At 43.1% G+C, this 27,954-nt stretch overlaps 1 protein-coding gene across 18 annotated transcripts in view; it reads left to right on the top strand.

Annotated features, from left to right (window-relative positions):
• SCRIB (scribble planar cell polarity protein) overlaps positions 1 to 27,954 on the top strand; it is a 75,347-nt gene that overhangs the window by 12,960 nt on the left and 34,433 nt on the right. For 15 of the 18 annotated variants that reach the window (XM_036756951.1, XM_036756944.1, XM_036756935.1 and 12 more), the window contains exons 14-20: positions 10,019 to 10,237; positions 12,916 to 13,272; positions 14,524 to 14,586; positions 19,354 to 19,443; positions 20,666 to 20,743; positions 27,035 to 27,355; positions 27,795 to 27,875. In XM_036756951.1, coding sequence (XP_036612846.1) covers positions 10,019 to 10,237; positions 12,916 to 13,272; positions 14,524 to 14,586; positions 19,354 to 19,443; positions 20,666 to 20,743; positions 27,035 to 27,355; positions 27,795 to 27,875 — 1,209 coding nt within the window. The remainder of the gene's footprint in view (positions 1 to 10,018; positions 10,238 to 12,915; positions 13,273 to 14,523; positions 14,587 to 19,353; positions 19,444 to 20,665; positions 20,744 to 27,034; positions 27,356 to 27,794; positions 27,876 to 27,954) is intronic. The other 3 variants (XM_036756839.1, XM_036756856.1, XM_036756885.1) reach the window with 3 other exon arrangements.

The following is a 27,954-nucleotide window of genomic DNA, read 5'->3' as shown; positions in this document are numbered from 1 at the left end:
CTCTCATCCCGTAATTTGATTTTATTTCTTTTAGATATCTTCCCTTTATCTTCAACTCACCCTGTGCCTGCTCGCTCTCTCTCTCCCTCTCTCTCTCTCTGTATATATATATATATATATATATATATATATATATATATATACACATATATATGTACATACATACACACATACACACTCACATATACATATGTATACATATATATATATAATATATATATATATATATATGCATATTCCCTTCAACTACCCTGATACTGAGGTCTCATGAATCATACACATCATCTTTCTGTGTAGGAATGTAAACAAAACAGTTCAACTTTAGTAAGTCCCTTGCAGTTTCTTTTTCTTGATTACCTTTTCATGCTTCTCTTGATTCTTGTGTTTGAAAGTCAAATTTTCTATTCAAGCTCTGGTCTTTTCACTGAGAAAGCTTGAAAGTCCTCTATTTTATTGAAAGTCCATATTTTGCCTTGGAGCATGATACTCAGTTTTGCTGGGTAGGTGATTCTTGGTTTTAATCCTAGCTCCATTGACCTCCGGAATATCGTATTCCAAGCCCTTCGATCTCTTAATGTAGAAGCTGCTAGATCTTAGGTTATTCTGATTGTGTTTCCACAATACTCAAATTGTTTCTTTCTGGCTGCTTGCAGTATTTTCTCCTTGACCTGGGAGCTCTGGAATTTGGCGACAGTATTCCTAGGAGATTTCTTTTTGGGTTCTATTTGAGGAGGCAATCGGTGGATTCTTTCAATTTCTTTTTTTTTTTTTTTGATTTTTTTTTTTGAAATCTTTATTTTACTTTATTTTTTTTAATTTATTTAACATATTTAGTTTTCAGCATTGATTTTCACAAGAGTTTGAATTACAAATTTTCTCCCCATTTCTACCCTCCCCCCCACTCCAAGATGGCGTATATTCTGGTTGCCCTGTTCCCCAGTCAGCACTCCCCTCTGTCACCGCACTCCCCTCCCATCCTCTTTTCCCTTCCTTTCTTGTAGGGCAAGATAAATTTCTACACCCCATTGTCTGTGTATCTTATTTTCTAGTTGCATGCAATAACATTTTTGTTTGTTTTTGAACATCTGTTTTTAAAACTTTGAGTTCCAAATTCTCTCCCCTCTTCCCTTCCCACCCACCCTGCCTAAGAAGTCAAGCAATTCAACATAGGCCACATGTGTATCATTATGTATAACACTTCCACAATACTCATGTTGTGAAAGACTAACTATATTTTGCTCCTTCCCAACCCATCACCCTTTATTGAATTTTCTCCCTTGACCCTGTCCCCTTTCGAAAGTGTTTGTTTTTGACTACCTCCACCCCCATCAGCCCTCCCCTCCATCATCCCCCCCATTTATTTTTATCTTCTTCCCTCTTCTTTCCTGTGGGGTAAGATTCCCCATTGGGTATGTATGGTATTCCCTCCTTAGGCCAAATCTGATGAGAGCAATGTTCACTCATTCCCCCCTCATCCGCCCTCCCCCTCCTCCCACAGAACTGCTTGCTCTTGCCTCCTTTATGCGAGATAATCCACCCCATTCTATCTCTCCTTATCTCCCTCTCTCAGTATGTTCCTCTCTCATCCCTTAATTTGATTTTATTTCTTTTAGATATCTTCCCTTCATCTTCAACTCACCCTGTGTCCCCTCTCTCTCTCTCTCTCTCTCTCTGTCTCTCTAAATATATATATATATATATATATGCACACACATAGATATATACATACATACACATTCACCCATATATATACATAAACATATTTGTATGCATATTCCCTTCAGCTACCCTAATACTGAGGTCTCATGAATCATACTCATTATCTTTCCATGTAGGAATGTCAACAAAACAGTTCACCTTTAGTAAGTTCCTTGCAATTTCTTTTTCTTGTTCTCTTTCTTGTATACCTGTTCATGCTTTTGTTGATTCTTGTGTTTGAAAGTCAAATTTTCTATTCAAGCTCTGGTCTTTTCACTGAGAAAGCTTGAAAGTCCTCTATTTTATTGAAAATCCATATTTTGCCTTGGAGCATGATACTCAGTTTTGCTGGGTAGGTGATTCTAGGTTTTAATCCTAGCTCCATTGACCTCCGGAATATCGTATTCCAAGCCCTTCGATATCTTAATGTAGAAGCTGCCAGATCTTGGGTTATTCTGATTGTGTTTCCACAATACTCGAATTGTTTCTTTCTGGCTGCTTGCAGTATTTTCTCCTTGACCTGGGAGCTCTGGAATTTGGCGACAGTATTCCTAGGAGATTTCTTTTTGTGATCTATTTGAGGAGGCAATCGGTGGATTCTTTCAATTTCTGTTTTGCCCTGTGGCTCTAGAATATCAGGGCAGTTCTCCTTGACAATTTCTTGGAAGATGATATCTAGTCTCTTATTTTGATCATGGCTTTCAGGTAGTCCAATAATGTTTAAATTATCTCTCCTGGATCTATTTTCCAGGTCAGTGATTTTTCCAATGAGATATTTGACATTGTCTTCCATTTTTTCATTCCTTTGGTTCTGTTTTATAATATCTTGATTTCTCATCAAGTCACTAGCTTCCACTTGTTCCAATCTAATTTTTAAGGTAGTATTTTCTTCAGTAGTCTTTTGGACCTCCTTTTCCATTTGGCTAATTCTGCCTTTCAAGGCATTCTTCTCCTCATTGGCTTTTTGGAGCTCTTTTGCCATTTGAGTTAGTCTATTTTTTAAGGTGTTGTTTTCTTCAGTATATTTTTCAGTATTTTTTTGGGTCTCCTTTAGCAAGTCATTGACTTGTTTTTCATGGTTTTCTCTCATCCTTCTCATTTCTCTTCCCAATTTTTCCTCTACTTCTCTAACTTGCTTTTCCAAATCCTTTTTGAGCTCTTCCATGGCCTGAGACCAGTTCATGTTTTTCTTGGAGGCTTTTGTTGTAGGTTCTTTGACTTTGTTGACTTCTTCTGTCTATATGTTTTGGTCTTCTTTGTCACCAAAGAAAGATTCCAAAGTCTGAGACTGAATCTGGGTGCGTTTTCGCTGCCTGGCCATATTCCCAGCCATCTAACTTGACCCTTGAGTTTTTCAGCGGGGTATGACTGCTTGTAGAGTTCAGAGAACTATGTTCCAAGCCTGGGGGGATGCGCCAGCTTTTCCACACCAGCACTCCTCCTTCCCCAAGAACCCCCAACCCGGACTGGACTTAGATGTTCAGCAGGCCCTTCACTCCTGCTCTGATCCGCCACTTAATTCCTCCCACCAGGTGGGCCTGGGGCCAGAAGCAACTGCGGCTGTACTTCTGTAGCTGCCCCACCTCCTCTGCCCCTGGGGCAGTGGCCAAACCAGGAACTCCTTTTTAAACTGTCCCCAGCAGCTTTTCCCACTAACCTTCTCTGTTTTCTTTGGTGTTTGTGGGTTGAGAAGTCTGGTAACTGCTGCAGCTCACTGATACAGGGCGCTAGGGCCCGCTCCGGCCCGGCTCCTGGTCTCGTTGGTCTGCGCCACCCATGCTGGGCTCTGCTCCCAGCTCCCTGCGGGATAGACCTCACCCAGAGACCATCCAGGCTGTCCTGGCCTGGAGCCCTGCTTCCTTCTGCTATTTTGTGGGTTCTGCAATACTAGAATTGGTTCAGAGCCATTTTTTATAGGTTTTTGGAGGGGCTTGGGTGGGGGGGGTGGTGAGCTCATGCTAGTCCCTGCTTTCTGGCTGCCATCTTCTCATGATAACTCTTTACTTGAAGTGATTATGCCCTCACCTAAGTCCTCTTCTGCCAAGCTAAATATCTCCATTTCTTTTCTCATATGGCATGATTCTGAGCCCCAACAATTTTGGTCACCATCCCTTGTGTACACGCTAGTTCCTCAGTGTCTTAAAAGTGTGCTAGCTAGAACTGACCCCAGTAATCCAGGGGTCATCTGACCAGATTGCAGAAAACAGTAAGACTCTCCCCTCCTGCTTCTGAAACAGTGTGTTCCCATTAATGCAGCCCAAGATCTCCTTCTTGTTTTTGGTTGCTGTAACACTGTTGGCTCAGATTAAGCTTTTGTTGTTGTTCAGTCATTTCAGTCACGTCTGACTCTGTGACCCTACTTGGGCTTTTCTTGGCAAAGATACTGGAGTGGTTTGCCGTTTCCTTCTCCAGCTCATTTTACAGATGAGAAAACTGAGGCAAACAGGGTTAAGTGACTTGCTCAGGGTCACGGCCAGATTTGAATTTAGGTCTTTCTGACTTTGTGTCTGACAGTGTTCTGTGCCCTCTAGCTGACTCAGATTAAGCTTGCAGATCACCAAAACCCACAGATCTTTTTTCAGAACTGCTGTCCAGCCACACTTTCACCATCTCATCCTTAGGCAGTTGACTTTTTTTTTAGGTGCGAGAGTACATTTATCCTTAACGTTACCTACTTTTATGCATTAGTAAATTTTGTAAAGAGCCAGGAGTCCTTCTGCCTCATTTACCCTTCTCAGATTTTATAAAATGAAGAAACAGTTATTCCCTCACAAGGTATGAGGGCAGTAAAGGGATGAGGCATAAGAGTAGTGGGATATAGGTGAAGGAGAACGTGGTTAGAAGCGTCGGGAAATCTGGTGACCTGGCACCTGGTGGGGGGGGCGGGGAGCCTCTTCCTCTCTGTAGTTGTTTTGTTGCCACTATTCTATGTGGATCTTTTCCTGTCTTGAACTATTCTTAGACATTTCATTTCCTCCCCTTACTGCCTGTGTGGCTGCTGCTCCCTGGGTTTCCTGGCTATAGCCTTCATGTGCTCCCCTAAGGTGGCTCTGTTCTGCCTTCATGTATACTGATATTATTTGGTGTGTTTCACTGAGCCCACCACTTATTGAGCCCTTTGAATCTGTAGGTGCCAGAGCAATCATCAGAGACACGTTGACTTTTGGTAATGTTTTCCTCATTAAAGCCCTTCCTGGCAACATTCATCTCTTTGCTCATGTCATTGCTTCTGGACTTTAAATTTCCTTAGTCAGGGGCAGCTAGGTGGTGCAGTGAGTAGAGCACTGGCCCTGGAGTCAGGAGGCCCTGAGTTCAAATATGGCCTCAGACACTTGACACACTTGCTAGCTATGTGACCTGGGGCAAGTAACTTAACCTCAATTGCCGTGCTTTCCCCACTCCAAAAAAACCCAATAACTTTCCTTAGCCATAAAATAAGAGAGGCTACATCAGGGGTGGGGAACCTGTAGCCTTTCCAGGTCCTTGGGTACAGCCTTTTGACTGAGTCCAAGTTTTGTAGGACAAATCCTTTTATTAAGGGGATTTGTTCTGTGAATATTGGATTCAGTGAAAGGGCCACACCTGAGGACCTAGAGGGCTACATGTGGCCTTGAGGCCGCAGGGTCGTTGCCCCCCCCCCTCCGCCCCGGGCTTTCTTTTCATATTTATATCCTATGAGATAATAGCCTGTGCTTTAGCTATCCCCTTGCCCCTTGAACTTTGAGCTTCTCCAAAATTCCTGTCTGAGTTGCCCTCACCAAGGAAAGGGATTTCTTTTCACTTCTGCCCAGGATTGGAGCAACCTGAAGGCAGAGATTATATCTCCCCTTTCAGACCCTTTAGGGGATTTCTAGAGGTGGAAGGCTTTTCTAGGGCGAGGACCATGTCTTCACCCGCTTACTACAAAAGGCCAATGGACCATGACTCCCTCTTTAGGAGTGTTTCTTGAGTGGGACTGTGTTTCTTCTAGCCTAGTCCATAGCCTCCACATTTGGGTGTTGAGTTGAGTACCTGCCAGCATAGTGTCTACTTGCACTCCCCCTCTGCATGGTTGAGGTTTGTGTTGCTCCCTTGTACTGAGACTAATTCCATTAGTTTTTACTGAATACCTTCTGTGTTTGAGGCCATGTGTTTGTCTACACTGTTGGGAAAACAAGCTAAGGGGAAGATAAGTTACCTGTATTTGAAGACTTTATCCTCCCCCTTCCCCATCACTGAGCAGCCTTTTCTCCTCTGATGTTCACTCTCAGTATACATCACCTGATGTAGATCCTCTTGGCAGCTCTCTACCAACTTCCAGGTCATTCTCTTTTCTCAAGGAGTTTGGTACCTGGCTTATAGTCTTCTCTCCACACCAATCCCTGTTCTTGCACTGAGGGATTTCAAGCTTATTTGTTAATATTCTCTGGATCCTCCTGGCCTTCCAATTCATCAGTGTCCTCAACTCCCATGATTATGCCTTCAGTGTGCCTCAGCCACAGACAGGAGCAGTCACACCCTTGATCTCACTGTCTCCCACAAGTATAACACTCAAATAGTAAGAAATCTTGAGTTTCTGGATCTCACCATAACCTTTCATTCCTTCTCTCCCTATTGCCTCACCTGCTTTTAGCCAATCATTTTATTCTTCCTTAATGACTATCACATTACCCACATTGGCTGTTTCAAATCTTTTTTTCTCAGTCCTTCAGACCTCATCCCTTCCTTCATTTCCCTTTCCTTCTCAGAAGAGGACTTGAACTATAAATTATTCAATTTGAGCTCCCTCTTTATCCTAAAGCCTTTTGACTTCATCCCCCATTCTTTTTCTCCTTTACTCCAGCCTCTGAAGGACATGTAGTACTACTTGCCTAGGCCAACCCTCTACTTGTGTTCTTGATTCCATTCTCTCTGAAATCTTACCTTCTCTCTAATATTCAGTCTCTCCTCACCTGCTTTCTCCTTCCCTGCTGCCTACAAATATATCCATGATTCTCCCATCTTGAAAAAAAAGATCCCTCTCTTGACCCTCCCATCCTTTTAGTCTGTTGTTCTATATATCTCTTTTCACACCAACCTCCTTGAACAAGCACATTCATTTTCTCCATTTCCTTTCCTCTTGCTCGTCTACCCTTGTCACTCAACTGAAGCTGCACTTTCCAGAATTATCATTGACCTCTTAATTGTCAAATTCAGTGCCTTTTTTCAGACTTCATCCTTCTTGACGTAGCTGCATCATTTCATAATGTTGACATTCCTCTTCTCCTAGATACTCTCTCTCTCTGGGTTTTCATAACACTGCTATTTCCATTCTCCTTTTAGTCTAGCTACTCCTTTTAAGTCTCCTTTGCTACATTATAAGCCAGGTCCAAACCTTTACTCTAACCTACCTTTCTTACACTCTGATGTTCAGCCCATCTAGCCTCCTTCCTGTTCCTCACACTCTGCATTTTTCTGTGCCTATGCACAAATTGTCCTCATGCCTCCTTGCAGTCTCAGGTGCCATCTTCTATATAAGGCCTTTCTCAATCTTCCCCCAGCTGCTTTTACCTCTAACAACCAAAAAGGTCTCACATTTACTTTATACATAGTTTATATTTACTTATGTGCATACATGTTGTTTCTTTTGATAGTAGGCTCCTTAAGTAATAAGAAGTTCCTCAAGGGTAGGGACTATTTTCATTTTTGGTTTTGTATCCAGCACCTAGAATAGTTCCTGATATTCGGCTTAATTATATTTAATAATTACTTGTTGATTGATTAAAATAAACTTTGTGTTTCTGAAAGGTCCCAGAGAGAGGAAGTATCTTATACAAGATCACAGCTGGTAGTTGAGAAAGAAGTTTGGAGAGGTATATGGGTATCAAGTGGTAGATTTTGAATGCTAGATTATGAAGTTCAGATTTTACTCTTTAGGCAGAGGAGAGACAATGGAGGTTTTTGAGCAGGTCTTTGGTGTGATAAAAGTATTTTTAAGGAACAGCAGTCTAGTGACACTGTATAGGATTTTCAAAAAAGTGAAGGTGAAAGGGAAACAAGAAAAACAGCTATTTGTAGTAGTTCAGGCATTGAGATGTCAGGTCCCCCAGGTTGTGCCATGGTACATAGAGCACTGGCCTGAAATCAGGAAGACCTGAGTTCAAATGTGACTGTGGGACCCTGGGTAAGTCACTTAACCTCTCTTTGCCTCAGTTTCCTCATCTGTAAAACAGAGATAATAGTAGTCCTTACCACCCAGGGTTGTTGTGAGGATCAAGTGAGATAATAATTGTAAAGTACTTAGCACAGTGCCTAGCTCTATAAGTAATATAAATATATATAATGTTAGCTATGGTTATTATTACTTTTATGATGATGATGTTAAGGACCTAGATGAGTGTGATGGTAGTAAGAACAGATGAGAGACTTTTGGAAACAGACAAGATTTGGTAACCTGAAAGAGTAAGAGTCCAAGATAGTCCTGAGGTTGCCAAGCTTGGATAGTGGTACAGTTCAGTTCAATTAATACTTGAGCCTGCCATGTGTGGAAAGACACTTCTAGATGTTGAGACAGAGAAAGACATAAAGATGTATGATAAATTGTCCCTGCTGTTCTGGAGATTGCTTGTGGTTTAATAGGGGCAATAAGACATACATATGAATAACTATAATAGAGATGATCATATATACGATAGCTACTTCTGGGCCTTGAAGTAGGAAAAGATTTTAAAAGGCTGGAGTTGGGGGAGAACAGAGTATTCTAGGTATAAGAAAGCATTGAATGATCAAAAACCAATATGTCATTTTGCCTGAAGTGTGGAATAGTGAGGCTGGAAAATGAGATTGGAGCCAGATTATAGAGGGCCTTGGAAGCCAGACTAAGAAGGTTGGACTTTTATTTGATAGGCATTTAGGAATCAATAAAGGTTTGGATCTGGAGAATAACATGATAGCTATGGGAGGTAAGCTTTGAAGTGATGAGGCAAGCAGTCCAGGTAGAAGGTATTGAGGCTCTGAATTAGGGCAGTGGCAACTGATGCAAACGATTTTGTAGAGGTGTTAATAGTGCCTCTGGTATTATTGACCAGCTCATCCTAAATGATATTTTCTTTTCCTTTGACTTCAGGAACACTATATACTCAGGTTCTCCTCTTTCCTAAGTTGTTTTGCTGGCTCCTTATCCTCTTTTCTTCCTTAAGGAGAGGGTTCACTAATCTTCTGTCCTTGGCCCTATTTTGTTTCTCCATCCCCTCTTCCTTAGCACACTCATCTTGACTTCAACTGCCAGTTTTATGCAGAGGAATACCAGATCTCCTGTTTATCCCCTCCCTGTTTTATCTTAACTGTTTATCTCCCCAAATACCTAATATAAGAGCCTAATAAATATTCGATGAATGAATGGGTAACAAGATGTAGTAGTCACTCCCAGATGTTGGAGACAAGAATGGAGGGTGTCAAAGATGATACGAAGGTTTCAAGTCTTCATGGTACAATTATTACTGGAATCAGAATAGTCAAGAAGTGGGTTTTGATGGGGGAAAGATTTTAGTTTTGGACATGTTGGGTTTGAAACGCTACAACATCAAGCTAGAGATGTCATATAAGCAAATGGTAATGCAGAATGGGAATTCAGGAGACAACGCCTCTCTGGGACCTTTCTTTATGGAGGTGGTAGTTGAAATCTTGGGAGTTGGTAAAGAAGAGAGTGTTAAAAAAAAAAGGAGATATTTAGCAAAAAGAGGAGTGAGGACAGAGCCTTGGAGAAAACCTACCTTTAGAGAACTGGAGGCTTTAGAGGAGCCATTGAAAGAGGCAGAGGAGGAGCTGTCAGAAGAAGGAGGATTGGTGGAAGGAACTGGGCATGTTTCCCACGGAGAAGACTCTGGCGAGACATAATTGTCTTCAAATATTTGAAGAGCTCTCGTGTGGGAGGGATCTTGCTTGTTTGACTTGGCCCCAGAGGGCAGAACGAGGAGCAGTTGGTGGAAGTTTCAGAGAGCTCTCTAAAAGTGCAGTGGGCTCTAGCTCTCATTTCCCTTTTCCTCCTGTCCTTCCTTGAAGTCTTCAAGTGCATCTCAGTGGCCACATGCTGGGCATGTTTGGGAGAGGATTTAATTTAGGCCATCGAGGTTAGATTAGGCGGCTTCTGGCATCTCTTTGAGTGGAACTGGAGCTAGAGATTAAGATTTATGAGCCCTTCACAACCTGCTAATAGTTGAAAATGTGATTGTTGCCCAGCTTTGTGACACAGAGATTCTAGATCAAGAATAACAGAGGGCCAAGAGCTGCATCTGCTCATGTTTAGGAAGCAGGTGAATGAGGAGTAATTGAAGGTGTAATCTCTAGGTTTTCTATATTGCAGGAGAAGAGGCTGAGCTCTCAGTCCCACCAGAGCATGGACTCACATGTGTCCACCAGCACAGCCTCAGCAGGCTTCCTGGAAGAGGAAGAAGAAGAACAAGAAGAGGTGGAGCAGAAGCAGGGGCAAACAGAAAAGGAGACAAGTCACAGAGCCAGTGAGGAGGAGGTGGAAATTATGGCAGCTAGCCACGAGGAGGAAGTGGAGGAGGAATATGATGAGGTATGAAGAACAGGGGGTGGGGAAAGGGATAGGAAAAGGGAGGGGAGTGGGGAGCAGCATTGCTTTTCACCCTAGCCTATTAGAGTGGAAGGGACTTCGTTTTCTATTGTTACATGTCTAATATTTTTTACAAGTGGGAATCCAGTTGATGTTGGGAATTTCTTTGAGAACAGGCCTGTATTCTTAGGGTTCTAGTGTCAGTTAAAGGGGGTACTGGTGGCTTAGTCTGGCAAACTCCTCTGCCCCTTACTATAGCCAGGGGTATCCTATCTCTATCTGCCTTGCCCCTGGTCCCACCTTATAGCTTTCGTTCCATGATTGTGTGAGGTTTTTGATTCCTTAGTGTGAAAGGCTCTGCTGAGGGTTGGGCTTCCTGGAACGAAGTCCTGACAGGAGAAAGCACTTGCAAGTTGGTCCACCTCTATATAAAGGTTGTTTTCTTTTCAGGTGGTAGGAACAGTTTGTGGGGAGAGGGGGGTGGTGAGGAAGGGGAGAGGGACCTGTCCCAATAAGGCCAGAGTGTGGGCATGTAGAATTTTTTTTTAAACCCTAAGTGTTGTCTTTGTTCATTCAGTTCATTAAATACTAAGTACCTGCTATGTGCCAGGTACTGTGCTAAGGGGCTTTTATCCTTTCTTGGGGGTTTGTTCTTTATCATCTCCCCTTCAGTTAATATGAGGGAAATCTCAGGAAAGTATTTGTATTCCTATTTCCTCTCCTGAATTTTCAGCTCTCCCTCTGTCCTAGTCCAGGAAATTGGGGCAGCTATTGCCTTCATCCACACCCTGCCTCTCCTAGGCGGACTAGGAATGAGCAGAGCCCCTTTTAGTTTAGCCAAGGTGTAGCTAGTCTTCTTCCTAAGGAACTTGCACAAAATAACCAAGAGAAAAGAAGGCAGAAATAGCAAAGCAGAAGAATGGGCAAGGCTGGAGCAAACACATTGTCGCATATCGTTCTGGCATGAGCAGCGTCTTGCTACAGATGGGCTTGACTGGCATGGCATTCAAGGTTCTGTGCCTTTCTCTATAAATGGGCTCTGTAACCTAGAGATTCTCCTCCTCCTCTCCCCTCCCTGCAACACCCGGGACACTGGGTGCCATTTGTAAAAGAGGAGTCCTCATTTTGGGAAATTGGAAGCAACCAAAAGAATTGGGGGTGGCTGGGGTCAGTGCTAGGAGACTAGGAGGTCAAGGCATGACTGGCCAATCCAGTTTTGCTGAAATGGATAGTTTATGAAATAAGGTAGGTGGGAGGTAGGTTATTCAGGGACGTAGAAGGCTGGTTAAAAAAATTTGTATTTTATGCTGGAGTCAGTGAGGAGCCACAGCAAGTTTTTAAACAAGTCTCGTCAGACCTGGGCCTTGATCAACAAGCATTTAAGTGCGTATGTATGCCAAGTACTTAAGATTATTTTCACAGTTGTATGGCATAGATTAGAGAGGAGAAAGATTGAATGAATGGATGAGAGGTGATGAGGGCCTGAATTAGGTGGTTGTGTGAGTGGAGAGAATTCAGGAGCTGTGGATTTAGGAGAGAGAAAAGATTCATTGATAACTCCAAGGCGATGAATTTGGCGAACTAAGAAGATGGAAGTGCCCTCAACAGAATTAAGGAAGTTTGGACAAAGCGCAGATTTGAGGAGATGAGGAATTCTCTTTGGGACATACTGAGTTTTTACAGATAAAGAAATAGAGGCTCAGAGAGGAATTGGCTTATCTTTTATTGCACAACTAGTCAGTGAGGGAACCAGGACAAAACCATGCCTTTTGACTACTAGGCTAGTGACTTTTTTTTTTTCATTCCTGGAATGCATGGTTGCCTTGCGTTTAAGATTTTGAATATTTCTTCTGTGAATTCACACTGTGATCTGGAAATGGATGAATAAAAAATTTTTAAGTGTGCTTACCATGTGCTAAACACTATGCTTAGCTGTTACAAAATGCCTTGGGGTAAGAGCCACTCATCCCAGGGCTGAGGTAGCTAAGTAATGCCAAGTTCATATATCTCATTTGTGGTAGGTAGGTGAGAAAGTGAGAGCTGGACAGGGAGTAATAGACAGGAAGATGGGAGAGTCTAAGGGCTGGTATTCTAATGAGAACAAAGGGATGAGCCAGTGGCAGGCGGAAGAACAGTGCCTGTGTTCCCTCTCTCAAAATTTCCTGGAGTATTTTGAGTCTGCTTTGCAACCTTTATTTCCTACTTTGTATTATAGTCATCTGTGAATATTCTATATCTTCTCCTCCCTCCTCCACTATATGTAAGCTTCTTGGGATTAAAGGCTTGTCCTTTTTCATCTTTAAAGGTGCTCTCTTGCCCTCTGTACCTGTCACAGCATTTTGCACACTGTATGTACTTACTTGTTTGTTGCATTGAATTGGAGGATAAAAGAAGCTGGGATTGGGGATTATGGGTTCATAATGAAATAAATAATAAATTCTGGTTTATTGTATAGTATTGTAAAGTATAGACCTGAAAATTTTATGAGAGAAGGAAGAGATAGTGGGCTTGGGGGATTATGGAGCGGAGGGAAACATTTGAGGATCACTTCACAACTCAGCCAATCCCCATGTCTTCAGCAGGAGTGGTTTCAGTTAGGGGAGGCTCCTGTGATCAAGAAGGAAGAGAGTATAGCTTTCATGGTCACAAAGTCAGGTTTCACATTTCTGGTCTTCTTACAGCCCACCGTGCACTTTGCAGAGGACACACTGGTACGAAGTGAAGACGAGGATGAAGCTGAGGAACTGCGGCCCCCACCTGGGGAAAGGCAAAGGCTGATCCGGAAAGATACTCCCCATTACAAGAAGCACTTTAAAATCACCAAGCTGCCCAGGCCTGAAGCTGTGGTGGCCTTGCTTCAGGGGCTGTCAGGGGATGGAGATGGGGAGCTAGCCCCAACAGGCTGTAGTAATGGCCCCCATGCGCCACATGAACAGCGGCCTCTCCCTTGGGGTCAGCATGCTGAAGTGAACAAGGAAGAGGATAATGAACCTGATGAAGAGAAGAATGGGGCAGTGGCTGCCCCACCTTCTGTCAAGGTAGGGCCCCAAGGGCCTGGGTACCCTCAGGGGGCTTCTAAGGTAGAGAAGGCTCTGGAGAATAGCTGTCATGCTGCAGAAAGCCCGAAGGCTGAAAACTCTACCATGCTCTGTTGGGAATTTCACTCCCCTAGAGACACCAGGGCTCTTCTTGGGAGGCCTTTCCATCTTTAAGTGGTAGAAAGGGACAACTCAGGTGGGATCTGCCAGCAGTGGGATGCCTCTGTTGTCCCTTGGCTAGTTGTACTGCTGAATGGCACTATCTTTTGTATTGAGGATCCTTATTCCTCATCCATTTGTTGCCAGCTCTAATTTGCTTTTTCCCTTTGCCCTCCCCTCTCTGAGATTAGCTCTCTAAGATGGTGCTGGCAGCTAATTACTTTTTCTCCCCAAGCCTTCTGTTTTCTTAACTAGGAGAGTAGGATTGGAGGAGTTGCAAGATTGTTGATTCTTCTTGCTAGTCAGTGAACATTTAGAGTATCTACCATATGCCTAACATTTTAGCTGTCAGCTGTATGGGAGCAGGAAGGGTTACTAGACACGTGTTGTCCACTTGGTCACTTAACAGATGATCATGTGACAGACATGTCCCCATGTCTGTCACTTTTTTAGAGAATGACAGAGACATATATCTGTGGGAACCCCTTAGGGCTAGTCAGAGAGATTCTTGTGTTGGGTCATTTATTCAGAGACACATCCCTATTTGGGGTTTTTACTCAATGTTGGCTATAGATAAAACCCTGCTGTGGTCACTCAGGATTGCCTGAGATACATCTTTATATTAGTGTTTGTTGCACTTGGCCCCTCTATCCCTAGACTTAGCACTCTTCCCTCCCCCCACTTATATTGGCATCAATAATCCCTAAGTTATCAAAACAGTCATAAGGGTGAGGGAACCTTAACCTTTCCTTCAGTTGGCCTATTGCTAGGAAATGGGTTTGTGTTTGGATCTCCCGCAATGGGGTTTGACAGAGGAAAGAGCCTGGCGAGCCAGTCCTCTGGTGGAGGAGGGGATTTGGGCCCTAGGATACTGGTAGCAACACTTTACACTCTGGCATGGGTGAGCTTGGTGGTTTTCCTTCTCTCCTCTCCTTTCTGCCTCGTGGCTGGAGCTGGTGCTGGAACAAACAAGGCCCCAAGCAACGTCTCCAGAAATGACTGTGGGCGTCTGGTGGTGGTGGTGGTGGCGGTGATGGTGCTGGTTTGGGCCCCACTAATCCGCATGCCTCTTTGCTGGTCCTGTCCTAACAGGGGGTGTCGTTTGACCAGGCCAATAACCTGCTGATAGAGCCTGCTCGCATTGAGGAGGAAGAGGTCTGTACTGCTCCTGTTGGGCTCACTCACTCACTCTCCCCGAACTCCTCACACCGCTTAACTTGCTACTTGGGGTTCTGGCAGGCTGGCCCTTTTTCTGAGCCTACCATGCACAGTGATCTGTCTTTCCTTGTACTTTTCCCCCCCTTTCCAAATGATTCTTTCTCTCCCTGAAAATTTAGAGCCAGCAGCAGCTGTTGCAGAGTTGGGTTGTTGTGTGTATGTATTGGGGAGCTACTCGGGGGAGAGAGGGTCAGCATTCCCTCACCTATTTTTCAGGCCATAATTTGCCCTCTGAACTATTGGGAGAGTGATTCACTTCAGTCCTTTTTTTCCTAGGTGTTGGGGTCAAATTTTCCTCCTTGAAGCAGGAGTCTCCTTTTCGTTTTAACACTCTGGCTCTACCAGGAATTTGCCTGAGCAGAGTATAGTCTGAGCCCAATAGCCACTCTCCTGACCATTTGTGACAAAAATAAAACACCCTCAGCTCTCCTCCTTGTTACCACATAACCTCCTTCCTTCACCAGGAAAAAGTATTATATAATTGCAGGCTTCAGCGGGGATCTCAGAGCTTAGGACCTAAACTTAGGTAGTCTGTTTTGTATCTGAGCAGGAATCCTCACCACAAAATTGCCAATAAGTGGTCATTCAGACTTTGCTTGAAGACCTTTACTAATTGGAAAATTAGTTCCCAAGGCCGCTCATTCCTTTTTCAAACCTATTTGGCATCATTCTACTGTCATAGTCCAAGGAATGGCAGTGTTTTACTTTAGGAAGACAGTGGGACCTCATGAAAGCCTTTGCTTCTCTCCGGTATTCCTCATCCTTCCTTAACAACATTTTATACTGTCGGCTTCTTTCTTCTCCTGGCTATTTTCTCTTCCCTTGGCTTCATCGATTCCCGTTCAGCCATTCCTTCTCTGTCTCCTTTATTGGCTCCTCATCTTCCTGAACCTTTAAGGCTGGTGGTGTTCTCGAAGGGTCTTGGACCTCTTCTTCCTCTATGCTCTCTACCTTGGTAACCTCATTGACTCCCCTGGTTTCAATGACCAGCTCTTTGTGGATGACTTCTAAATTTTTGTCAGCCCTTACCTCTCTCATCTGAACTTCATACCTTCATCTCCAATTACTTATGATGTCTCCTCTGTCACTACAAATTCAGCATGTCTAAATCCAGGGACATCATCTTTCCCCCTAGGCATGCTCCTCTTAACTTCTGTCAGTGCACCCAGCATCCCGTGTTTGAAACTTTGGCATTGTGTTTCACTCCTCTGTCTTCATGACCTTTGCTATCCAACCACTTACCTTACCAAGTCCCTACCTCTAACAGATTCCACAAGTATAGCACTCCTGTATCTTCATATAGCATTTTGTTTTGCCGCCTCTATGAGGCATGTAACACATAGTATCGTATGCTGTAGTTATTTGTGTTTGTATATTGTCCAACACTGGTCTCTTAGCTCCCTGAGAGCAGGAAGATAACTGATCCAACCCTAGTATCTTCCCCAGTACCTAGCACAGTACTTTGCACATACTAGCCAATTAATAAATGTTTCCTGAATTAAATTCACCACCACATTTGCTTAATCAACTAGTTAAGAAGCAAGCACAGTTTCATGTAGTGTAATAAAATCTTGAGTTTCAAACGTGTATGTGCTAGGAAATTACAGAGTTTAGTCTTGAATTCTGCTTGGTTTGCTTTAATGACCTGGTCAGGCTTTTTACAAGGTATCACTGCCTCCTTCATTCATTGTCACTTTGTGCAGGACATGCTACTAAATTTAATTGAGGAGGTGGAATTTGAGCTGGGCCGGGGGCGGGGTGGGGGGAGAGTGGGGCATGGAAGAGAACCCAGGTCTGTGCTTTCATCACTGTAGCTAACTCCTGACCAATGCAGCTCTCTACCTGCCCTCTCACTGATAGTTTTTGAGACTTGCCTGGGGTTACAAGGTGAGGTACTTTACCCTAGGTCACTCAGTCATTTCTGTGTTAGAGGCAGGGTTTGCTCCCAGGTCTTCTTAATCCTAGGGCTAATTATCAGGAGAGCATTTTAAGCATGGAGAATATTATAAGCAAAGGTATGGAGGAAGTAATGCTTCCTTAGTAACCCTTTTAATGGACTCTTCCTGGTTGCTTTCTCCTTCATTAGAGTCTTGCTGATCTCATTTCTCTCATTTATCTGGTCTTTTCTGAGGCCCTTCGCCCAGACTGTTCTAGTCTCCTTCCCTTAGAATCCCAGCCTTAACAGTCACCCCACATTTGGGTCTAATTCTTAGGGATATTCCTGAGCGTCCTTCTCTGAGTGTTGCCCATCTTTATTCTACATCCATACCTCCTTGCTATTTTGTTTAATTCAAAAAGCATACTGGAAGACCAGTGAATTGGAAGAGTTAAGGATTGGAGGAGAAGAGAAAGCTCTTTGTCTCCTCAACTTTTCCATATCTCTTAGTCTGTCAGCCTATTGCCTCTGATGTTTGCATTTCTGAGACCCCCTTTTACATTTGATAATTATTTTTGTCTGCTCAGAAGCAGAAGGTCAACATACAGAATAAACAGTAAATTGGAGATGCATGCATTTCTGTATTCAAAGTTATCTAATTGGAAATATAGATACCTAAAATGTTAAACAGGATCACTGCCCCTCTGTCCTATCATTGTCCTACCATATCATCCTTCTTTCTTCTCCACCCCATCCAAATCTCTATACATTCCTACTATTATTATTGCTCTTCCTCTTCTCATTACTATTCCCTGAATTATTATCCCTTATTCTATCAATTCAGGGTCACCACCTCCAATCTCCTGTCCTTTATCCTTGTCCCTTATTAGAAACGACCTTTTTGCCTTTGGGATGTTCCTTTTTAGAGTTGGTGCTGAACATGTTGATCAAAGCCTTTGATTTTTGTTCTTGTGGGAAAGAAGAGAATAATTTTGACTATTCCTATTCTCTAGCTAGGGCCCTTGCCCTGTCCTATCCAATATAACATATGCTATTTTCTGAGTTCGATGATGATGACAAGCTTTCGTCCAATCCTCTTGTCCCCTTTTCCTGATCACACTGAATATGTATCTCTTTTCCTGCTAGGCTCTTTTCCTGCTTCCCTTCCTGAGGTCAGCTTGTGTCTAGGCCCTTGAGAAATGTCAGTAGGTAATCAGCTTGGCATGTAGAACCTGTTGCATCCATGGCTACCAAGACTGACCAACAAGATAACTCAGGAACTTACTGCTAGAGTTGGCCTTTCGGCCCAGGTTCCCATACCCCCAACCTCCAGTAGGTATTTGGCTTCCCATACTACAACAGATTAAAGGAGATAGACTTGACTTCTTCCTTAGTCTCTTCCTTGAGCTTTCTGTTAACTAACCTTTCCTCCTGTGGGATTTGTTCTGTTCCTAGACTGTAGGCCCATTCTGGTCTTCCCTGTTTGAGTCTTAGTTTTAATACTCCTTCATCCCTTATTTGGAGGTGGTCCTGAGGGGAATTTGACTCTTAGGGCCCCCATTTGTCTCCTTTCCTGGGTGTGGTCTGTGCATTATACTTGGCTCTGGAGAGAGAGAAGATGTTTCAGAAGGTAAATGAAAATGAGTTTTGGAGATATTAGAGGGGAAAATGTCTTGGTCTAACAAGTATAGAGTCCAGGAAAATCGGAAAATGTCTGACTGATCACCAAAGCACATCTGGAAGAGCAAGACTAGGGGATAAAGAATAAGCACAGGTCTATGAGCCTTAGCTCCTCAATAAATATACTTCCCTCTGTTCACTCTAGTACAGTCTCTGAGATGGGAAAATGGATCTTGTAGCTAAGAACTTGCTGGGGCACAAGTTGATTTCAGCATTGCCTGAGTATTAGGAGTGGGAGCATTCTATATCAAAGGTGCCTTTTGTCCACAACCCTACACAATTTTAGCAAGTTTTGTAAGCATTTATAAGAGAAGGGGGGACTGTATGTATATGTGTATTTGAGGTGTGCATCACCAGCTCTGCAACAGTTATTTAGGTTTACTTGCTTTGAGCTCAGGGAACCTCCTTGTATAGATCTCTGTCCCAAGAGATACTCACTTTCCAACTGTCATCTCTAGTCTCTCCATTCCTTTCTCTTTATCTTTACCACTTCTGGGTTCTGCCCTAATAAATCTCCCTTGCTTGAAGATTCTTAACTTGTAAATCACTGTTTCCTCTTTTCCTTCAACCCTCTTTCTTGCTGCTGCCCATATCCTCCCCTTGCCTCCCAGACCCTGTGGGGGCTCCTGGCCTCTGTGCTGGTAGCCCTTGGGCCACCCCACCAATACCTGGAGGCCTTAGTACATTGTCCAGAGGAGTTGAGTGGAGAGGCCCAGGCCTAAGACTTCCTCTCCTTCAGCTCCTGTTGTATCTGCAGAACTCCCCTTGCTAGAGGGTGGCCGAGGTGAGAGGTTTGGCGGGGGAGGGAGGGGTAGAGGGAGAGCCTAGTCATGTGGGTATAGAGAGGAAGGTCTGTGTCCGGGGAGCCGTTGTTGGGATAGTAGATGACAACATTAAGTATAGGATGGTTCACAAGTGTCTGGAGAGGGAGCTGCATGACCTGGGGAGAATGTTGTTACTAGACTTACACATATAGGTCACATGTCATCAGGATGCAAATTCTTCCTCACACCCGTCCTGCTCATGCACTGAACATGCCCCATTTCCCATCCAAGGCTCATATCTACACATGCACACACATGCACCTTGCTTCCCTTCCAGTACCTTTCCCTGCCGTGTGTAACCTCTGCCTGTAATTCTGCTTCCAGCTGACACTAACAATCCTGCGGCAGACAGGTGGCCTGGGGATCAGCATCGCAGGGGGGAAGGGCTCCACCCCATACAAGGGAGACGACGAGGTAAGGGAGGCCTGGGCCTTCTATCTGTGACCCATCTTGGGCTGGCAAGCAGGACCCCAAATGCCTCCTCCCTTGACCACCCCCTTGCCTCTCTCATCCTTCTATTCTCTCTGCCCCATACTGCTCCTGCTAAGCCCTTTATTCTCTTCTTTCACCCTTACCCTCCCCCCTACCCTATAGCATTTTGCCATCACTTAATAATTTAGATTTTCATCTCTAGAACTTGAGGCTGGGTTTTTTTTTTTTAAAGATACTTTTCTTGTGGTTGAGTTAAGCTGCCATCATTTGGAAGTACGTACCTTAGTTGTGGTATTCATTGCATAATATATGCTTTGCTGAGATTCCACTTGTAACCACAGAATCTTCATACCACTTAGAGCCACAAAGTCTCCTCTTTCTCCAAAATGTTACATTTTATTAAGGTACCTAAAACATATTGAATGGATACTGTATTTTAGAGCAACTTCTAAAGAAATGCATATGATATATACAATGTGGTACCTTTCTAAGTTTTACTTTATAAACTCACCTTGAATCTTGACTTGGTGCATCCTAGATGTTGGCCTTATTTCCTTTATCTTACCCTGGAGTCCTGACCATTCTCAGAGCAAAGAGAAAGCCTTATTTTTGCCATCTGATACTCAGAATCTACTGCCCTTAGGATTCCCAGGAGAATGTTTTTCCTATACCCTCTCTTATGGTGACAGAAAACCTCTGAGCAAAGCTGCGGTAGCGTGTCTGCCAATAGCAGCAAAGTTTAGTGATGAGGGCCCTTATTCTAGATAGACTTTCAGTTGCTTGGTTCTTCAGTGACTGCTTAATTAGTAACATCTCCAGGCCATGGCTTTCCATCCCTTGGCAGAGTTTACTTCTAGCAGTAGTTTTAGTTCACAACTATTCACACATCACTTTGCAGAATGATTTTAAAGAAAGCCTTAAGAGTTCCTTACACAAACCGAAATTTGTAACATGTTTTCAAGGAGGCAAGAGGCTTAAACTGTTTTCATGACATTTCCAATGCCCCCATCCTTCTACCTCTTCAGCTGCTCAAATAAAGCTAATAGAAGGGCCTAAACAGATCAGATGGCATGGTATGTGGCAGTGGCGTAGGTTAACTGAAACCTTTCCCTCTCATACTTACACATAAACCGAAGTGTGACTTTCTCTCTTTCACTCCTAGAAGATGACCCCATTCCCCAAACCTTCTTTCTCTTCTCTTCAGGGCATATTCATCTCTCGAGTGTCAGAGGAAGGTCCTGCAGCCCGGGCTGGGGTTCGTGTAGGGGACAAACTGCTAGAGGTGAGGAATGGATATATGAAGGGTGAGACTGTGAGTGAGTATGCATGTCTATCCATAGGCATATTACTGGGTGCATGCCTGTATGTTCATATACATAAGTTCTGCATCTCTCTTCATACGTCTGTGGTTATATTTCTCTTTGTGTCTTCATCCATCAAGTCTTGCCTGAGCATCTTTGTTATGCTTTGGTTTTGCCGAAAATGAAAACGTCTAATACGTAGTTCCCCCTCTTGGGGAGCTCCAGATTTGGTTGGGGAGTTATGACTAAGGCATTACAAGAGTCTGAGGAGGGGGTAGGTCTCTTGGGCTAGAGAAGTGAGGGAAGAATTCATAGAAGAGGTATGAACTCATCCTTTAAAATCTGGCTGTCCTATGGAATGTGACAGCTGACATTTACATATAAAAAAGTACTTTATGTGTCATACATCATTTAATCATTGCCTTTTGAGATAGGTGCTATTTTTATTCCCAGTTTACAAGTGAGGAACTTGGGCTCAAAAGTCATGTCACATAGTAGATGCAGTGATAGAGTTGGAGTCAGAAAAATGTGAGTTCTAATCCTTGTTCTCTTAGGAGCTGTATCTGTGGGCAAACTTAGTAGATTATAAACTCACTAGGTATCACAAGTGTAATATGGAAGCCAAAAAATGAGCGTATTGAAAGGCATTGCTCTAGTACTTAAGCAGGTGATATTATCACTGTCCTTTGTCCTGGTTAGACCACATCTCGGGTACTGTGTTCAGTTCAGAGGGCCATGTTTTAGGAAGCATGTTTATAAGTTGGAGGGGTGACCAGGATGGTGGAAAGCCATGTGATTAGGCCATATTAATAGGGAAGAATGGAAGAGGTCTAGCATGAAAAAGAGAAGACTTAGGTACATTATAGCTGCTTTTGCATATCTAAAGGACTGTCATATGGAAGAGAATTGTCTTGTTCTGCTTGGTCCTAGAGTGGAGAACAAGAAACAAGAAAAAGTTGCAGGGGCAGATTCAATTCTGTTGGAAGAATTTTCCAACAATTTGAGCTACTGAAAAGTGTAATGGGCTGGTTTGGGAATTAACAGTTTTCCCCTCACCTTTGTTTTACAAGCAAAAAGTGGATGACCACTTGTTGGGCCTGTCAAGCATGTTGTAGTTTTTGTTTAAGTACAGGTTGGACTAACAGAGTGGCTTCTTAGATCCCTTCCAACTTGATATAGGCAATAGGAATTGGGATTCTGGAGCAGGGGAGTATTATGATGACATTGGACTTTAAATAAAATTAATATTCTTGTGATCTGTAAGATGAATTGGAGGAGTAGAGACTAGTTGAAAGCTACTGTAGTTATTGAGGAATATGGTGGTATGATGCTTGTCTACATTCTAGAAGTGGGAAGTGATTGATGCAAGAGGCTCTCCTTTGCTGCTTCTTCATCCTCATCCCAACTTTTTAATTTCAGTAACCCCCTAATCCATAAATTCCTTCTGCAAACTTGACAAGTGGTCATCCATTGCCTGTAAAGCTTTAGTGAGAGAGAACCTGGTAATTCCCAGGATAACCCATTACACTTTTCAATAGCTCAAATTGTCAGAAAATTTTTGTAGCACAGTTGAAATCTGCCCGTTCAACTTGCACCTCTTGTTCCTGTTCTCCACTCTGGAGCTCTCTAGTCCCTCAAGACCTTGCCCTAGGTCCTCCCCTCAGCAGCCTTGTCTGTTCTTGTGGCTCCATTTGTCACAAGCTCCACAGATTTCTCCTAGATATGTCTCTAGCCCTGATCTTTTACTCAGGCTTCAGAATCAAGTCTCCAAATTCTTAGGGGAGCCATCAAATCAGCCAGCAAACTTCTATGTCTCTACTGTGTATGAGGCACTGTAAATAAAGAGATGAAAACCCAGCAGTCCTTGTCTAGAAGGAGCTTATATTCCAAGGAGAGAAAGTATGTGCACATGGGAGAAAATAAAAAGTTAAAGGTAATTTTGGAGGGCTGAGGGGATCAGGAACAATCTCATGTAGCAACTGGTGTTTGAACTCAGTTCGGAGGGTAACTTAGAATGCTTAGAGAGTGGCATGAGGCAGCATTACTAATATGGAAATACATTTTACGTGATTGCATACATATAGCCTATATCAAATTACTTATGAAAATGCCTTAGGGAGGGTGGAAGTAAGGGAGTAAGGAAGAAAATTTGGAACTCAAATTTTTAAAAAATCAATATTAAAATTTATATTTACATGTAATTAGAAAAAATACTATTGAACAATTTAAAAAGTTTTAAATAAAAAAAGTGATGTAAGGAGAGAATGCATAGGGGACAGTCTTTGAAAATGCTCAAAGGAAAAAAAATGAATGCCAGTTTCATTGGACCGTAGAATGTTTGAAAGGAAGCAATGTTTTCACCAATCCAAAATCAAGTTTGTTATTTTCTTCCTGTCTTTCATTTCTCATAGGCTTCCATTTAGCAACAACATTATAAGTACCTACCATGTGCCAGACACTGCCCAGTGCTGAGGATAAAAAAAGATAGACCTTGAAACAGTCCCTCCTGCCCCCTCCCAGTCCCCCAATTAGTGATATCCTAATGGGGACATCTGACTTGTACATAAACGAATATGAAACAGTATCAAATGTGATAAGGGAAGAAGAGATCCAGACCAAGAAAGCATGAGTATGAAAAATCCTTTATTAGGATGGGATTGAGGGAGGTTTAATGCACAAGTGCCAGCTGGCCCAGCTGAAGGGCCCCTCTGGGAGGGAGAGGTGGGGCAGCTTGGCCCAGACAAGTCAAGCTGCCACCGCCGCCTTGACTCCCCTCACCCCTCATACCGTAATGGAGACAGCCCTGGAGCCTGAAGAAGAGCAGTGCTTCCAGCCCTGTGTCCGCAGTCACCGTTCAGGGAAATAACACCTCTGGAGATGCAGATGCGCAGCTGCCCCTGCAGGGGCTACAGCCACAGCTACTGAAGACCTGAAAGGAAAGTTCTTGCCACCAAAGCCTTGGTGCTGTCAAGTGGTTCAGCATCAGAAACTGATAGGAATTTATCAGGGGGAATGATATTAAATGAGAGGCTGCACCCCAAGGACTGTCGGACCTTTCCATCTGACTTGTCGGTTTCTGTGAGCTCCTTGAGAGCAGGGACTGTCTTTTCTATTTGAATCTCCAGTGCTGTACACAAAGTAATTGCTTAATAAATGCTTCATAATAGAGAGGAAGGAAATAAGCATTTATTAAGTGCCTACTATATTCTAGTCATTGTACTAAATACTTTGCAAATATCTCATTTGATGCTCAAAACCACCCTAGGTTGTCATTGTTATTGCTCTTATACACATTTTATAGTTGAGGAAACCAATGCAGACAGTTAAGTGACTTGTCCAGGGTAACGCAACTGGTAAATGTTTAAAGCTGGATTTGAACTTAGGTCTTCCTAATTTCAGACCCACACTCTATCCAGGGATGGGGAACCTGCAGCCTTGAGGCCACATGTGGCTGTCTGGGTCTTCAAGTGCAGCCCTTTGACTGAATCCAAACTTTACAGAACAAATTCCCTTAATAAATAGATTTGTTCTGTAAAACTTGGGACTCAGTCAAAAGGCCACACCCAAGTACCTAGAACGAGGTTGAAGATTCCCCACCCCTGCAGTCTATCCATTGTGCCACCTAGCTGTCTATTAAGGAAAGTGCCACTTAGTAGGCATATAATGAATGGCCTTTGAATTTTGTTGTAGTGGCACCAGAGGTGGGCCTTGAAGGAAGGAGAGTTTCAACTAGGAAGGTTGAAGTGGAGATTTTTTTTAAAGCAAGCAGAAAGACCTCCGCAGAGATGGGAGAAGGAAAGCTGAGATGAGAACAAAGTGTCCAATTTATTAGGAAATGAGGCTTGTGAGGGAGACTGAAGTGGGAAAGGAAGTTGCAGGAGATGAGTGCTTGCCTAGTGAGTTTTGTGTTTTATCCTGAATGGGATCAAGAGGCATTAAAAGTTTTTGATCAACAGAGAAGTCACATGCCCAGAAGGGTGACCATCAGAGACAATGATGGATGCAAGAAATTGAGGCAGTAAAACCATAGGAGTTTTAAACTGAGTTTTGGGGAGGCAAAGAAGAAAGATGCCTGAGGTTTTAAGACTTGATAACTGGGAGAATGATGGTACCATCAACAGAAATAAAGGAGTTGGGAGGAGGGGCAGGTTTCTGGGAAAAAGTGATGATTTCATTTTGTACGTGTTGAATTTTGAGGTTCTGGTGGGATAGATAGGTAATCTCAGATGTTCAGAATTTAGCGTAGTGCCTGGCATGTAGTAGGAGCTTAATAAATACTTGTCTTGATTTGACCAGGAGCCCCAGGGAGAGAGAGATTGATTTTACTCCCCACATATAATTATTTATTGAGTCCTATTGATTCTATCCTTGAAATATCTCAGAAATATCTCCTCTTTCTTCCTTCTTCTCCCCCCACCCTGCCACCATAATACCTCTCTTTGAGTTTACACGGATGTTTGATTCATACTTTTCTTATGCATTTCTACATATATCATTTCATATTAGTTATTTGTGCACAGGTCTTGTGGACCGTGAACACCAAAAGGGCACGGCAACTGTCTTTTTTTTCTTTTATCACCCTGGCACATACTTCTTTGTAGTCTTTGGGTGATTAATAAGTGTTTGTTCAAGTTGACAATTGCTATTGGGGCCTGTGGGAACAATCATGAGCTCAGTTTTGGACACTGAGTTTGAGCTTCTGGTGGAACATTAAAGTGGAGATGTCCTATAGACAGTGAGAAATGCCTATAGGCGGTTGTGGAGCTCAGAAATGAGGTCAGGGCTGGAGATAAACATCTCAAAGTCATGTTCCTGCGGGTGACAAAGGCCAAAGCTGGTCTCTAGAGAGAAAAGCAGAGGGCTGAGGGCATTTCTGAAGCTCTCTATATATATTTGAGCAAGGTGGAAAATAAGGAGGAAGAAAAGGAATTATCAGTGCAGAGAAAGTTAATTAGAAGAACCAAGGCAAAACTATTGTAGAGGCTAAGGTCAAGCAGAGATCAAGGATGAAGACTAAAGTCATTGAGTTTGGCCATTAATAGGTCATTGATTCGTTTTTCAACCACTTAACCTATTTTTTTTTTTAATCTAGTAAAAGTTTCAGTTGCTCTAGTGGATTTTCTCTTCAAATGGTTATGTATTGATCTTTCATGAAAGGATATTTTAGTTTTAAAAATTTAAGACATTTAAATTTAATTGAGAGTTTCAAACAATTATAATCATTAATTTCTTAAGAAGTTATAGTTTGGAAGAAACTGGTTTATTATATAATACTCAAGAAAATGAATGATGTTGAGAAATACAAAAAATATTAAGGTTCCTGGCAGACAGAATAATGACTAGGAATAAAATCAAAGTTGGTAATGGATAGCTGCATCATATTGTTTTAGTAGTTTTTTCTTCTTACCTTTATTATTACTTATAGATTATATAACAGTTGTATTGCGTCCTATGACATCCTGAATCTAGCATGAACATGGTATCCTATACTGGCTAATACAGGTTTGGGGAACCTGTGGCCTTGAGGCCACAAGTGGCCCTCTAGGTCATCAAGTACAGCCTTTTGACTGAGTCCAAGTTTTATTAAAATCTTTTTATTAAGGGGATTTGTTCTGTGAAGTTTGGATTCAGTCAAAAGGCTGTAGATGAGGACTTAGGGGGCCATATGTGGCCCCAACGTCTGCAGGTTCCCCATCCCTGCCACTAATCCTTTTTCCTACTTAACTGCCATATAGAAATAGTTTTGCCATATATCCCTAATTTCCTTCAAGGCCCAGCTCAACTTCCTTATTAGTCTTTTCTTGATCTCCCTAACTGTTATTGGGGGAAAGTCTTTTTTTTTTCTTTTTTGTGCATGGCAAGAAAACACCCTCTATTATATTTGAGAATACAAGTCAGTAAAAGGTTTATTCTATACATTGTTACAAAAGCCTAGGGACAGAAAGGCATCAGTTGACACATAGAGAAATGTATCTATCTCTCTGGGGCCAGTGGGCTTCTGAATACTGGAGATTTTCTTGAAAGTATATGATATACACAGTGCTAGGTTCACAGCTGGTCAACCATTGGCCTGGGAGGCAGTTTGTTGTGTGTCAAGGGAAGGGGAAAAACGAGGTCTTTGGGCTACTTTGAAAGTATAATTTCAGTAGGATGTTAGGAGCAGAAGGCAAATGCAAAGATTAAAAAGTTTCAGTCGAGTGATGAGGGGAATGTATGTATGTCATTCTTTCTGCGGCTGTTCTTTGACTTCCCTTTTGTCCTTCCTTGCACAGGTGAATGGTGTAACCCTACAAGGGGCTGAACATCACGAGGCAGTGGAGGCACTTCGGGGTGCAGGTGGGGCAGTCTTGATGAGAGTCTGGCGGGAACGGATGGTGGAGCCAGAGAATGCGATCACAGTCACTCCTTTGCGTCCTGAGGACGACTACAGTCCCCGTGAGAGGCGGGGGAGTGGCCTTCGTATGCCTGAGCCTTCCAGCCCCCCTGGCCCTCCTCGACAACGACATACTACCTTTCTGGTCCGAAGTGAAAGAGGCCTTGGTTTCAGCATTGCTGGTGGAAAAGGCTCCACACCCTACCGAGCAGGAGATGGGGTGAGAAGATAAAATGCAAGGTTGTAGGAGATGAGATGTAAGGCTGGGATGAGAGTGAGAGGCGAAGGTTATAGTTAGGGGTGTGGTCAGTAGATAATTGTGAGAAGAGGAAGAGGCTGAGAACAGGATAGTCACTTCTCCTATATTCCCATGGAACCTGAGTCCTGAGTCAGGAGCTGGGAATATCCCTAGTGACATTGGATCCCCCCCTTCCCCACCCGCTCACAGGGTATTTTGGGACAGTGATTCAAAGAGAAGATTTCCTCAAAGCTCTTACTCGGGTTAGTCCGCTGGGAAGGCAGGGAGGGGCTGGAATGAATCTTGAGTAAGTAAAGGTAAGAGAAAGATGGCCTTTGAGGTTCCTTATGATTATGCAGTTGTGTGAAAGGGGGGTGTGAGGGATATAGAGCAGGAGCTAACTGTTCTATCCTTTGCCCAGGGAATCTTCATCTCAAGGATTGCTGAAGGTGGGGCTGCCCACCGTGCAGGCACATTGCAGGTTGGGGACCGAGTAATCTCAGTGAGTGGCCAGCTCCCAGGGATCTCTTCTTTCCTCAGAACTTGCACATGGGCTCTTATAATAATCTCTCTATCTCTCT

Source organism: Trichosurus vulpecula, chromosome 1, assembly GCF_011100635.1.
Source record: "Trichosurus vulpecula isolate mTriVul1 chromosome 1, mTriVul1.pri, whole genome shotgun sequence".
In the NCBI taxonomy this organism is placed as follows: Eukaryota; Metazoa; Chordata; class Mammalia; order Diprotodontia; family Phalangeridae; genus Trichosurus; species Trichosurus vulpecula.
This window is presented reverse-complemented; position numbering and strand designations above follow the sequence as displayed.